This window comes from Rhinolophus ferrumequinum, chromosome 8 (genome assembly GCF_004115265.2).
Source record: "Rhinolophus ferrumequinum isolate MPI-CBG mRhiFer1 chromosome 8, mRhiFer1_v1.p, whole genome shotgun sequence".
Taxonomy (NCBI): domain Eukaryota; kingdom Metazoa; phylum Chordata; class Mammalia; order Chiroptera; family Rhinolophidae; genus Rhinolophus; species Rhinolophus ferrumequinum.
The window spans coordinates 9,842,136-9,857,221 of record NC_046291.1 but is presented as its reverse complement, the minus strand read 5'-3'; the positions used below and the strand labels follow the sequence as shown (position 1 = coordinate 9,857,221).

Genomic DNA, 15,086 nt, shown 5'->3' with positions numbered 1-15,086 from the left:
ATAAAGTTTAAAAAGGTAAAGATTCCAAAACAAGATTGACCATGGGGATGGAGGTGAGAAATAAAAAATTTTGTAAATTGCTAAGTGCATATTTGTGTGTGTGTGTGTGTGTGTGTGTGTGTGTGTGTGTAAAACATAGATTTGTAAATTTGGATGCCAGAACAAAGATGGCATGTCCCCATAAGATCCCTAACCACACGTAGCCCAAAGGCTTTTAGGCATTTAATTCATGGCAGCAGTTTCCACAAGACGAAAATAGCAAAGAAGTAACCTTCAGCTGTTTCAGCTGATTGTGCTGCCGCGAACCATCCTTTCTTTTGCCCTCTGAAGTGGGAGGCTTGAGCCTGTCTCTTCGTGACTGTAGGGAACCCGGTCATCTCTCACCCATTTCCAGGGTGCCAAGAACATTGTGTGCGCCATCACCGACCTTTGTGATGTTCAGTCAGTTACACACACTGAGCTGTCACGTTCGTTTTACTTGTGTTTAAATTTGTGGCTATTAGCAGTTTGACATTCAGTTAATAAGCATTTCCTTCACTAAAAGCTGAGTAGTAAAGATAGGATTCATTCATTCATTCATTTATTCAACAAAATATTTATAATCCCTACTTTGTGTCAGGCACTGTACTTGATACTGAGTATACGAGGAGTGAATAACAGCAAACAGATCCCTGCACCCGTGCAGCTTGTGGTCATATGGGGAAGAGTGAAATTTAAGAAATAGGCACAAATAAAAATGCTACGGTGTTTCCCTGAAAATAAGACCTAGCTGGACCACCAGCTCTAATGCGTCTTTTGGAGCAAAAATTAATATAAGATCCGGTCATACTATACTATAATATATTAATTTTTGCTCCAAAAGATGCGTTAGAGCTAATGGTCCGGCTAGGTCTTACTTTCAGGGAAACACGGTACCACCATTGTGATGAGCACTATAAAGGAAAGAATGCTAAAGGAGAGAGTGAAAGGTTAGGGAAGACCTCTCAGAAAAAGTGACGTTTGTGCTGAAGCCTGAAGGACTTGGCCAGAGAGTAGATGGGTGGGGGTGGGGTCTGGGCAGAAGAGACTCCTTGCTAACTTGAAGCAGGAAAGAGCTGATGAACAAATGGATGAAAAGGACATGGTGGGCCCTGTTCTCTTAAATTCTCTTGTATTGATGGAGGTACAAATAAAAGCATTTATGTTATATCGTGACAGGTGTGATAATTGTGATTTGGGTAAGTGCTACCTTAGTTTGTTGGAAGCATTCTGGGAAGACTTGCTCAAGTAGGAGATATTTAAGCTAGACCTTAAGGATAAATAGATATTTACAGGAGCATAGGGAGGTCTTTCTATAGCAAATGGATTCAGAAAATAATGTCTGTAAGTTCTTGATGTTACTGATTTTGAGGGGCAGCTACAGTATGAGTATTGTAAAAGTTATTTGTAGAACCTTAAGCCCAGTGAACAGAAATAATTGAAATAAATTGCAGCAATGATCACATTCAGAAAACTGCAAATTTTTAGTTTTGTCTGTTTTATAACATTCTAATGTGGTAAAAACAGTTTTGTTATCCTGCTTTTTAAAAATTGTCCTATAAAGAAACCAGCTTTGAAAGACTTTTTTCTAGGTATTTATTATTGTTTAATTATTGTGAAAAATGCAAATACAGGAAAATGGAAGAGTATAATGAATCAACATAAACCTGTTAACTAAATATAACAACATTTTTCCATTGTTTCATTTTTTGGCTAAAGTACTTTAAAAACATAACATTTTCTCCCAAACATGAATATACATTTCTATAATAACAAGTAAGGACATTTTCCTGTATAACCATAAAACCATTATCAAACATAAAAAAGTAACAAGTCCTTAATATTACCTTAAACCAATTCAATAGGTTTCCTCCGTTATCTCAACAAGGTCCACATAATACATTAATTGAATCACATTTCTTTGTTCTCTTAATCTCGAATAGTTCTCTCAACCCATCCCACCTTTTATTTTTCCTGGACATTTGCTTGTTGAAAACAGAGGACTATGACTATTGTCAGATTACTAACCCTCCCCCTTTAGAATTTGTCTCCCCCTGAAAATGTCTCTTTCCCTGGATTTCCTGTAAGATAGGAATTCAGTCTACAAGCTTGATTTAGGCTATATATTTATTATTTTTTCTGAAAGTATAAAGAACTACAAGAAAAAGATCCCATACTTTCACTTCCAGGATGACTTCTGTTCCTTCTTGTCTTCCCTCCCTGTCTCCCATTTCCTTCCCTCTCCCTCCCTCTACATACACAAGAATACAGCTGTTAGAAAATTCAAATAGTACAGAAAGATTCAAAACAAATTGAACCTTCTCTTTCCTGCTCCCACAGTGAGCCACTGATGAGCTTTCCTTTTCCATATGAAAGTGTTATGCTTTATATGTAAAGGGTGGGTTTTTTTTTTAATCACCTTAAATGTGACTTTAAAAAGCTTTTGGCCTAAAATGATTCATACAGTTTTCTAAATAATGTTCCATTATTGAACTTCTAACTTCTAAAAAGAGTGTCTTTTAAATGAAATTCTCAAATGATTCCAACTGCTGTTATTCCCATTTTATTACCGTTAAACTACACAATTCGACTTCTTCTCTTAGAGACTCCGCACAGACAGCCCAGGAAACCAATGACTATCTGACTGAGCCCACACAGGATCTCAAGAATTCCCACAAGCAATAGCCCTGAAAATACTGTGAAATGGATAGTCCTGTGTTTGGCTTCTTTAGAACTGAAGTGCAAGCTGTACTTTCTCCAGTCGCTGGCCATGGTGTCATTACTCGTGGTGGGAGCACTGACGTCAGGAGGAGGTATAGGTATGCAAGTGTCATTGAAGTACCACTGTAAATTGAAGGATTCTGCATGAATGTCACTGGAAAATGAAAGAAATGGGAAGGTATTCAGGGATATCACTGGCCATGAAAAGAATGCAACATTGTGCCCAGAAAAAGGACAAGAAGAATAAAACAAAGTACTTTTGAAATACTGGGCCCAGAAATTACAGCTAAGGTCAGGGTTTTAAGCTCTAATGGCTATAAAACTTACTGTTCATTGTATATCTCATCAGTCAACAAACATTCCTGTAGTACCTACTCTTAGATTGAACCGTAGGAAATTTTCTGTGCCAAAAATAGTTGGATATCAACAACTGCATGGGTTTCAACCTACTCACCAAAGACACAAAAAGAAAGGAGCTTCCCCTTGAAGGAGCCCAATTCTTAGTGCGAAACCTCGGTGTTTGTTGCATCTGCTCTTAAACCAGATGTACAAATTTTACTCAGAAAAGACACGTTCATTCTGTCTATTTGACGTGACTTGTGCTCATACCTTCTAACCTTGAAGTAACAAGGTACAGAAAATGAGAAACATGTAGTCTTAACACATGTATCCTGAGATGGATTTTTCTTCGATTTACTCCAGAGTAGGACTAAGTGTTCTTAGAGAATTTGTATTTTGGGCAATAGCAACTGACGCTTAACCTGGGGAAACCCAGGTGTTTCAGCACATAGAGTATGAGTATGCTTTTTGCAGTTTGCAGAAAACCTAGGATCACTCTTGTAACTTGACTCACACCCCAACTAGAGTGTGAATTTCCGCCTTGGGTTCTGTTATCTCCCGAGCTTCACCTGGTGCCCGCTGCACGCTGAGTTGTATCTGCTCAGAAACGAATGTGTATAGATAGCATTGTGGTTACAATCTAATTTTACAGTTCAGATCTGTTAGTAAAGGGAATTTTCTTTGGATGTTGATTGATAACTGGTGTGCAAATTTTGAGAGATGTTCCTTTTTTAATGTAGCAAGATAAGGAAAAAGGGGAAACTTTTTTTTGTGTAACTACAAAACTGAAAATTTCCCAACCTCAGCAGCATACAGATAACTAATGCATCAGATTGTTCTTTTCTTTCAGTTGTGCAAACTGTGCTTAGATTCAGGCACAAGACCGGCAGAAGGCTGAAATGAACCATTGACGTGTTAACTCTTTAATATTATTTGTTACTACATGACTTAAACTTTTGATTCACTCCTGTGCCTACTATCTATTTATAGTATATCTGCATGAATCTTTTGGCTGCTTGGTTTCTTTTAGGGCTTATAGGTAGGCTCTAAATTTTATGTATTGTGTTTTTATTCAATTTTTTAAAGTATAAAAGTAATCTATGCTTAGGGCTTACAAATTAGTTCAGAAGTGTCGAAAGTCAGTGTGCCCTTCATTCCCCTAGGGCGTCCTCCATTACCCTCACAAAGGATGAAAGTTAAGTTTCTGGTGTGTACTTACAGAATTTTTTTATACACACACATATGCAGCCATAGATTTTTAAAAGACAAGGATAAGCCATCCAAGTCAGTTACTCCTCTTAGACAAGACCATACCCAAAGCATTCTTAATATAGTGTTCCCTCCATTTTTATGAGATTGTGCCAGTTGGAATTAATGTGCTGAATCCCTACAAATCTGTCGCAGTCGTTGTTCCATCCGAAAAAAAACATGGCACTGTTCTTTCTAATCTAACTAGCTGCCGCTATGTAAGACAGTGAAAGGTGACTCACCTAAAGTTTCCTAATGAAAATTCACAATTGGAAGTGCTGTTGCCTTGAGAGTTACAAATGAGAGGACCTTCTGAGAGAGCCTGGACAGACACCAACATGCAGTACACAGCACCAATGACTGTGATTACACTGCAAAGCGATGAGAAAAACATCTGAAAAACAAAGGAGACACATTTGCACCTGATGACGCGTTCTTGGTCTGTTTCAAGTTTCAGCAGCATATGCAGTCTTTAATCAACTGTTGCCATTCTCCAGCCACCTTGTAGTCCTAGATCTGAATGTCACAGTTTGATTAGATGTGAATTATAAAAGACAGGGCACAGTATCTGCCATTCGGTTAGACTCTAAAAGATTATTGGTCTTGCCGCTATTTCTGAAAATTTTGAACTTTTATGTACTTGAGCCTTATCCATTTCAATTGACCACTGAGATCTGGTTCCTCCTTCCTATTCTGTGTATTTCGTACTTCATCAAACATTGACTTGATCTTAACCACCCACCCTTTGATATCTAGTTTCTTGACTCCCAAATCTTTCATCTGGATCTGGCCCTAATGTGCTAAGTGGCCAGTGGTCAGCATCTTGTAGTGATCGATCAACAGCGTAATGTTAGAACAGGGTTCTGCAACCTCAGCACTGCTAGCCTTGGGGCATTTTGCTTTGGGGCCTCTCCTGTGTGTCCTACGATGTTCGTCAGCAGCGCTAGTGTCTATCCACTAGATGGCGGTAGCACACCCAGCTGTAGCAACCAGCAATGTTTATGAAAGTTGGTGTATGTATGTTTTCCAAAAAGAAGCTCTGTGTTGTTTCACTGTTTTATTAGTCAACATTATTTATGACTTAACATCTGCAGAAATGAAGGCAAGGAATACTTTTCATTTGGTGAGATAATATTGCAGCTCCTAGAGGAATCACGTGTTGTGTTCTTCAGATCTACCTTTAAGGAGTATGCGGAATAAATGGCTATAGTGTGTGTCAAAGGACCTGAGGCTTTACAATGCTTTCAATAACCCCAGGAGGTAGATACTATTATTCCCATTTTGTGGAGGAGGAAATTGCAGTTTGGGAGTTGACAAAGTGTCAGGGTCTCACAGCTGGTAAGCGCTAGCACTCAGGGTTTAATCACCACCTTACACTACTTCCTGCTGAAAGCACCGAATGATGGATTTGGGGTCTAGTTCGAATCCTGATTTTTCCACACTACTGTGGCCTGTGCGAGTTACTTAAATTTGCTCATCAAGAAGTGCCACTATGTTTATAGTTTGGTCATCTGTTATTTCTGACTTAACCACTATGGAGAGGCCTGGCTTTAGAAAGTGATTCCAAGATCTGTATTTCCCTTGAGTTGGGCTTCATTTAAATAACTCAGCAGGACCAAAGATTCAGAAACAAAATCAACAATTGGACGAAGGGAAGGAGCAAGGAACAGTTCAAGTAGGGGAAATAGTGGGAACAGTTAAAATAGGGGGCAAACCTTGGTGGCAACCTCTTCCCCTCCCTCCCAAGGTCTAGCCTTTGTGACTTTTATGATGTTTTTGTCTTACCTGTACTTGAAAGATACAAGGTATGACTTAAACACCAGTCCTCACATGTCTGCCACCAAGTGAGAAAAGTGGCTAAAATCTCTTTATTGCACCTAATCAATATGACCTGGTGGTTCTGATTAAGCAGCCAGCACCATTGTTAGCCATAGCGCAGAGCTGGGTCCTCCAACCCCTCACTCCAGGGGCTCCTCAGCCTGTGACAATCCGTAATGTGACTGCAGCATGAGTTCCCGTTATTTTCAGGATTAGTACGGCAGAGCTACGCCTCTTGGTGAGTTAAGCCCAACACCTGCGTCAAAAAGTGGTTTGGTTATGCTCAACTCACTGTGTCCTCAAACGAAAATGCAAAATTAAATGATCATTGAAAAAGATGACAAATTTGTAATGAAAGGATGTGTGCCCGGGGAAAAAAAAAAGATTCTTAATGGAAATGTGATTTGAGAGAAAAATCTATATAAATATTCTGATATTTTTGAGTTCAGGGATTCAGAAATATCTTAGGATATCTTTCTCAAAAATGTTTTGAATACAATATAGAGGTAATGCAAAATCAAACTGCAAATTATGGTAGTTTAAAAAGAAAAGAGACAGAGGGGAAACCGAAAACTAATATTTATTGAATACCTGCAATGGAGGTATCAGGAATAGATAGACTATAAATATCAAAGTAATTATAACCCTAGAAAAATACCAAATGTCAGAAAAAGGTGCTTTTTTAAAATATAAATTTCCTAACTGCTAGGGATATAAATGTGTAATATGGAAATAAATATGTACTCTTTTAAACAGTGGTTCTCACCCCTGGGAGCACATTAGAATCACCTATGGTGCTTTTGAAAAATACTGACGAAGACTCAGGGGTCAGAAGGCGTTGGTATTTTTAAGGTCCTCCCAGGTTATCCTGCTGTTCCCATCAGGCTGAGAACCATTGCTTTAAAACCTCAAGCTCAGACAGGAATGTTTACTGGGACTGTTGTTTATTGATCTACCTCGTTCCTTAGAGAATTATGAGAGCCCTCAGTGTTACTTAAGAACCGTGTGTGTGGCATAAATAGTAAAGACTGAATTTGGGAGTCGGAATGATTCAGATAAAAACCCACTTCCTAGCTGTGCTATGCTGGCAAGTTATTTGCTTTCTCTGAGGATCAATTTCTCCGTCAATAAAACAGAAGTCATAATATTTCCACTTAAGGGTTTTGAGGGAATTAAGTAAGATAGCATATTTGAAAATGTCCTGATCATAGTGACAGAAGGTTAATAAGTATGAATTTACTTTTAACTTAGTTAAACTTTTATTCATTTGTACTAAATGTTGGGGAAAATAGCTGGTGTCTGACTGGATAAGAGCAATTGTCATTCAGAGCTAGCAACCAATTTTTCATATGCATGAGAGAACTGAGGATACATTTTCCTGAAGTATTTCATATAATACATACCACAAAAGTAACGAGTGTTTTAGTATTGAAATTGACATTTCAGTCACACACGGCTCTGAGTGTGAATGATAAATCTTTCTTTGAAAACCTTTAGGCTGGTGCAACTGAAGATTGAGGAAAGGTCTGAGGTTGGGTCCAACGCTAAATTTTTATTTAAAAAAAAAATTTCACACTTTTCCATATTACGATATAATCGTCCTAAATAGCGTGTTGCTAAGACTCGTCCTTCCTGCTGCTGGAACCATACAGTGATTTGGTAGCTCCCGACCACCCAGGTGGCTTCGCATAGATGCATAACAACTCTTTCTGCACTCTGCTCCCAGGCCAGGGCACCACACTCACCCCGGTTTTGTTGTTACAGCACGCTCTTTTTCTCGCTGCCAAGGACATCACTGTTGCTGGAATGACCTGGAAATTACATTAACAGGAAAGATGGGTATTATTACTTCTCATCAGATGCACAAGCAGTAATCTCTGCCTTCCATTTACCACCAGTGATGGGAAATCCAGGCTCAAGAGAACGAGAAGGAAATGTGGCAGTGCCCTTGATCTTGGGAACTGCGTGATCCCCAGTCCAACCACAAAGATTAAAGAGAGAGGAGGGATCGGGGATTTCAGGATAAGTTTCAAACTCTTTCATCTACGTTCCTCTTCGTCATCTTTAGAGAGACTTGGATTTTAAATAGAATGAGTTATTCATTGTCTTGGAAGGAAAGTTTCTGAAAGAATTGGTGGCATCATCCAAAATTCACTTTTCCCTTTTTTTTTTAGTTGTTATAATCGGCAGCCACTTAATCCAATTTCCCAAAAATTGTCTGAATTAATCTGGCAAGCATCCAGAAAGGAAATTGATGTTTTTGTTTGCCTGGCAATTAGGAACTAAGAATTCTGTCACCACTCCTCTCCCACTTCCCTAACTTTCCTCTCACTCCCAAGGTCACCGTCTCACTAGTTCCCCAGCTTAGGGTTTGAGAATTACGTTTGGTTCCACATTTTCCTTTCTTTTCCTTTATCCGTGGTATGGAATGACCTCTCCTTACATTGATGTTCAGAAATCTTGTATAGATTGCATTCTATGTCAAAGGAAATGTGCTGAGGAGAGCTGTAAGAAGTGACATCACATTCTCAGGACTGAGGTTTAAAGTTTGGGTAATATCTATGACTAGCAGCTATGACTAGAAATTCTTATTGGAAAACATTTTGTATTATTGAAGACTGGTATGTAAATAACTTCCTTCACTTACATTTTAGCCAGAAGGCTTTGGCCACCTCAGCACAGCTGCCCTGCGTAGTTGACGCCTCTCTTCTCTTGTTTACTAACATTTGCTTGAGCTCCAACAACATGCCAGGCACTGTTATCCGTGCCAGCTGCTGCTCGTGGCTTAGTTCATTCCAGCCTCATAACAATCTTAGGAGGTAGGTGCTCTTATATCCCGCACTTTACAATGAGGAAAGAAGGCACGGAAAGTTTGAGTAACTTGTCTAAGAAAGTGGAAGAGTTGGGATTCCGAAGCCCAGGTTCTTCACCACTGGTCCAAACTGGCCAGTAATCCTCCTCTGTTCCTTCACAGAGCTTGTTCATTCTCATCCTCCCCACACCACCCTCCGTCATCTCATTGTCCTCTGCTCCTTGCCTGATTTTTTTTCCCCCGAGACCACATCTACCTTTGTTCTTTCAGAGCAGGGCTAACATTCCATACCTATTACAAGGCAGCTTTCCTGAAAAACGTCACCCGCTCTGACCATGGACTGACTCCATGTCACTTACGGAGAACACTTTGTGTTGTTATCAAACTTTGCTTACATGTAACCTTAAACACTAGCACCCTTATAATTCAGAGACCACGTGTATATTTGGCAGCCCAGCCATTCCAGGGTGTAGCAAAGAGCCCAGAAGAAAAGGGGGAAAAGTTTTAGCCCCCAAATAGGTATGAGTGTTCATGGACTAAACTTATTTTGTGCTCATAAGCTATACGACCTCTGAGCTTAAAGAACAAATAATTTAGAACAGGAAGTGGCAAACTGGGCCATCATGTCTTTTTTGTAAATAAAGTTTTATTAGAACACAGCCATTCCCATTTGCTACACATTGTCTATGGCGGCTATTACACACCAGTGGTAGAGTTGAATTGTTGTGAGAGAGACTGGCTCTCAAAGCCTAATATATTCATTATCTGGCTCTTTATAGAAATAATTTGCCAATCACTGATTTAGAAAATCTGTTAGAAGAAAGTTGGAGCAACATTAAATTACAACTTACATAGATAAATCATTCCACTTATTGGTGTAAATTAAACTTTCTTTAGGATTAATTTATTTCAGAGATGCTAAATATTTGCTTTCATGGTTCTCTTGCCTTGCAAAGGGGATTTATAAAGTAAAAATAACTTATAGTGTATGAATCCCCACCCAGTTGACTTCATGGCATGTTAACACATCTTCATTACATCATTATGGGTAATGTGATAACTCAACTATATTTCAACTTTTTTGCCCATTCAGAGCCTTGGAAATTGAAGTGTCTCTTTATAGGATGGATATTAAAATGTGAAAGTGTGTTGATGTATGTGTGACTGAATTATAAGTCTTCCAGATAATCTGTCAAAATGAGCAATTATGAGAATACTCTTTCTTTTCCATTCTTAAGCACATTTGAATGCATAAGAGTTTTTGTGAAATTAACAGTCTTGATAGTCGCTTGTTTTTATAAAGAAAAAAAGTAGTATTCATTTTTCCTTACAGAAACCCATACTTTTATTCAGTTTTAGAAGTAAAGATATGATTTTATAAATGAAGTACAGAAGAGTTGTAGACCATTAAAACTCTGTGATAGAATTCAAACTTTTATCCTCTAAGTTCTTGCACATGAGAGTAACACAAAGCCATAGCTCATCATGAATATAAAAATTATATTTTGCAAATGCTTGTTATACAAACATCTAATTTGTTTAACATTCAACAATTTGTTCTCTGTTAAGACTTTAATAATTGATGAATTACCCTGGTATATATTATATAATAAGTGAACTCAGTGAATAAGCATGATTAAGATCAGGCTTACAATAATCTCATGTAAAATGGCATTAATATTTTTTTTAGAAGAAACACTTCAAGTCTTTTTCAGTACTTGGAAAAATATCTATTGATTTTTTTTTTTTTCATTTAGAGGTAATACTTGAAGAAAATTAATTACATAACACTTTTACTCCTTATCATGTTTTCAAAAGATGAAAAGGTTCACGTCCGTTTAGAGTAAGTCATACAACCATAAAATGAATGTATCTTATGAAGTAATAATTAACTGCATAGTTTTTATTATTAGCTACTTCCTGCAAAATCTGCTTTTGAATGAATACTAATTTAAAATGTTAATAGCAATTTTGGAAATATTTCAAGAGCTATGACAAAAGTGCTCAACACAGGCAGTGATTTCTTCTTTATCAAGTTTTCCGTATGGTTACAAGTATACTGAGAGTTCAGAGTTTTGAACTCTTGCTTCTCTTACCTTGCAGAGTTTTGAACTAGTCAGTATTTTGACAGATGTTGGAAAGGACACAATTCCCTTTGAAAAAGATATTCTTCCTCATTCCGTATATAGCTGAGGACCATGAAAATACAACTGTATTCTGAACCTTTCTATGACCCACCTGTTTGTTTTTGTGCCTCGTGTAGGGTTTGGCATTCTATCTACAAAATGCCTATTGAACTTTCCAAAGAGTAGTTTGATGCTTTGATAACATTCTGCCATAATAAGGAATAGAGACAGCCTGGTATGATACTCTGTTCAAATTTATTGAGGGTGATAAAGTAATTTAGAACAAGGAAGTCAGATTCTCTGAAACTGTTTCACAGGTTTATATAACCTTACTATGCTTCAGTTTCCTGGTCACTTCAGTTTATGGATTAAGTTATGAACTTCCCCTCTGTCAGCTTGAAACAGGTATTGTGGACAATGGTGCTAATACTGGTGGAAAACAGAGTTTTGGAGTCAGATAAATCTGGAATTGGGTTTCACACCTACTGTGTGATCTTGTTATCGTTCCTAACCTTCTGGTTGCTGGTCTGTTACAATACAGGTCATAATATCTGCTCAACCAGATCATTATAGAGATGAAAGGAGATAGCAGTATAAAGTACGAAGCCAGCGGTTGGCGCTTAGCAGTGGTCTCTTTCTGTGTCTTTCTCTTTGTCTTCCCCCCTCTCCATTCTCCCAAAAGAAGAATACATGGAATGCATTTTGTCATCATCACCTCGGGCTCCTTTGATGCCAGCAAAAAAAATTGTTTTTTTTTTAATAGTGATGGGGTTTGTAGTGGAGCCAATTTATATCTAAAGGTACATGAGGTTTTCTAATGGATTGTTTTAACTCAGGGGCTTTCAGGAGCTTCATGGAAGTTACCATGTTGATTAGACTTGGCCAGCAGCTCCTTCCTGGATTCTGGTCTAAGTATCTGCAAAGGCAGCTGACACTATTCAAGTAGAGAGAAGCCTCTAGAAGGGCAGACACAAATACAAAGGTTTGCAGTTGCATGAGCCTGTTGAGAACTCTGCTTTCTGTCAGCCGGGAAGAGAAATTTCATGGGAGGTTGCAGAAAGCCCACCACTACTTGCTAAAGGCTTTTCCTTTAAGTAGCTCTTGCTTCCAAAAGCAGAGTGAATAGATTTCTCATGATGTTAAAAGAAAAGAAACACCATCAACGTTTGGGGAAGGCAATGCTTCCTGGAATGGCTTGTTTTATGCCAGTGCGGTCTCAAGTCCAGTGCTCCAGCCAAAGGGCAAATACTCATCTAAACCTTAACATATAATAACATATAATAACATATAATAACATATAACACTTTTACATGAAGAGTGTTTTCATGTAAGTCTGGGGATACAACCAACAGCAGTAACTGATCATTAGGGATTAGTGATGCAGGTAGAAAACAGTGTCCAGTATTGCCTTAAAAATCACCCTTACGTTTCAGCATCTCTAGAACACTTTGATAATATCAGTCACACACATGTGCGTGCACACACGCATCTAAACAAAGGCTCGTTTCTCCAGCATTAACCAGAACCCCTTAGCAAGCACCCAAGTGGTGCAACAAACAAAAGCAAGTCTCCTGAATGCTGAATTTCCAAACTTCAGTATCCACATCGCAATTCTATGGCTATGCAAACACAATCAGGATAAATGATTTGCACACAGTAATATATTGGAGAACAGAACTAGAGCTGAGATCGTCTGCCAGGTCTGAAAATAGTATGTATTCCTGTCCACAAGTGGATCCTACCCAGGCCTATGCATCAGAACTCCCGGGAGAAGATCTATAAATCCATTGCAAGGGCCTCAGATGATTCAATGATCATGTACATTGGACTTTTCCATGTTACACTGCTCGGCTGCAGATGTCAGCGTAGACCTATTAATAATTATTAAGTCTAACGTGAAACAAGCACCATGCTTTCCTGGGCTGTATGTAAAATCTGGGTCGAAAGTCCCTGAGGTCAGAGAGCCAGGGTTTCAGGTCCCAGATCTCTTAGGCCAACTCCCTGTGGTACAGGCAATGCCATATTTGTGCCACAATTATCATCATCCGGGATTTTAATTGTGCATGGAATGTTTCTTCCTATCAAGCACTCCCACTCCTATATTCCCAGTGAATACCTCGAGAATGGTATCGGCAAAGGAAAGTTAAGAGAATGAATTCAAAAGATCCTTAATACTATAAAGCTTGGAAGAGCAGCCCTACATGTGAAGAAATGTAATAGGTAATAGCCCAGCCAACTTTTATCCATTTAAATTTTTTTGCCCAAGCTCCCTAGCCTATATCACGTGTAGTTTATTTAAATAGTCATTTTCACTGATAACCAATATAAATTAATACCATACCACCATTCCTCACTGTATCCTAACTCAACACATAGCTATAAGGCTGAAAGATGGTCTTTAGGAGCTTGGTCAAATAGGCCTTTGTCCACATCAAGTCAAATAAATGCTACTCACCATCAGACCTGCTCCTATAATTCCCGGGAACCACCACTCAAAGCAAGAGATGGGGTTTTGATTTTGGCCTTCATCAACGGCACTGACGATTACAGGTATTGCATTGAGAGTTACTCCCAACAGAAGCAGAACCAGCAGGCTGAATCCATTGCAGGATGTCCATCCTTCACAGCAGGTCATGGTCACCCTCTGATTCAAGGGGAAGTGTTGTCAAAGTTGCCGTTTGTGTGGCAGTGTCTTGCCTTTTATCCTGAGTCTTTCAACCTAGTTAAAATTTAGCATTTATGAAAAATTATTGCGGGAAGTAGTTCAGAGTCCAATAGGGCAGGACATTATCATGAGGACAGTTACAGGAAGTAAGGATAACTTTGTATTATGATGGAGTGGGAAATGGAAGGTGGGAAAAATATTTATAGATTCTGTTAGATACATTTGTGCATGAAAACCAAAAAAAAAAAAAAAAAAAAGTGGTTTAAGAAATGCTCCTCTAATATATTTTACTAGTACACCTAATAAGTGAAAACAAGAATACCCAGTTAATATCAACTATTTTTTCCTGTTGTATCAACATTATTACCAGCTATGGAAGTTCCTTATTTTGAAATTGTTCAACAAGAGAATGAACAGATATGAGATTTGGAGAAAAATATTTCCTCTGCTGAAAATGTTCCTGATTTGTCAAAATTCTAGGGCATACACAAAATTTAAAAAATGTTTTGATGTCCTATTATTCCAGTCTTGTAGACTTAATTCATTTAAGATTACCCACCTAAGGTTTGTGAGAGGTGTGATTAATGCTACCAGACTAAAAGTGGTCAAATATGGAAACCAGAATGAAACATAGGAACAGGAGAGAGACTAGAGGGGAGATTACCATGTTTTATTTTCTTCGAACCTTAAGCATTTGCTTGGTCATGTACAGTACATTTCTGGACCAAGGTTCCATATTGTCTGCCTACTAGTTTGTGAGCTTCTTGAGGAAAGGTCTATCAGTTGGGATAGGCTTTAAAATGTGAAAGTGCTCATTTATGCTAATTGTCCATCATGGATCAATAAGGAGACTCTCCTGGTGGTAATTACTGAGAGGCCCAGATAAGAGAAGCACCAATCATGTCCATCCTGGCTTCCACAGTTGTAGAGCCTGAGTAAAAAGATGTGATGAGTCTTAACATTGCTGTCCAGAAGAGATCCACATCACTTCTGTTCACATTTTATTGGCCAAATGAGTCACATTTTTTTGGCCAAATGAGTCATTCAGTTATGCTTGCGTTCAAATGGGTACTGAAATACAAACCAACATTTAGACAAAAGAATATCAAACATTGGGCAACTCGAACATCTACCATGCCTTTTACTTCTGTGTAATTCCCGTTCTAGTCCAGAGCATGGATTCGGCAAATGTTGTTGGGAATGATGAATGAATGAATGAATGAATGAATAAACGAATGAAGTGGAGTCCATAATCTCAGGTGTAATGGGTTTAGAGAATAGCATCCCATCCTACAGAAGCAGAAGGGGCTATTAAACGTGTTACACTGGGTGTGTCTGA

General features: G+C 38.5%; 1 protein-coding gene across 1 annotated transcript; it reads right to left on the bottom strand.

Annotated features, from left to right (window-relative positions):
• Positions 1–1,723: 1,723 nt before the first annotated feature.
• TM4SF20 (transmembrane 4 L six family member 20) lies at positions 1,724–13,808 on the bottom strand. The gene is made up of 4 exons (XM_033111435.1): positions 13,538–13,808; positions 7,890–7,955; positions 4,569–4,720; positions 1,724–2,893 (listed from the first exon to the last, which is right to left on the bottom strand). Exons 1-4 carry the CDS (start codon positions 13,715–13,717, stop codon positions 2,596–2,598), a joined length of 696 nt encoding a protein of 231 aa, XP_032967326.1. The 5' UTR covers positions 13,718–13,808; the 3' UTR covers positions 1,724–2,595.
• Between the last annotated feature and the right edge of the window lie 1,278 nt (positions 13,809–15,086).

Excerpts from the sequence above, each read along its gene's own strand:
- TM4SF20 (XM_033111435.1), bottom strand. The coding sequence starts at position 13,717 with ATGACCTGCTGTGAAGGATGGACATCCTGCAATGGATTCAGCCTGCTG. Across the intron at positions 4,721-7,889 it reads GCTGTAACAACAAAACCGGG|ATGTTTTTCTCATCGCTTTG; the intron begins GTGAGTGTGGTG and ends TTTGTTTTTCAG. Across the intron at positions 2,894-4,568 it reads TTTTCATTAGGAAACTTTAG|TGACATTCATGCAGAATCCT; the intron begins GTGAGTCACCTT and ends TTCATTTTCCAG.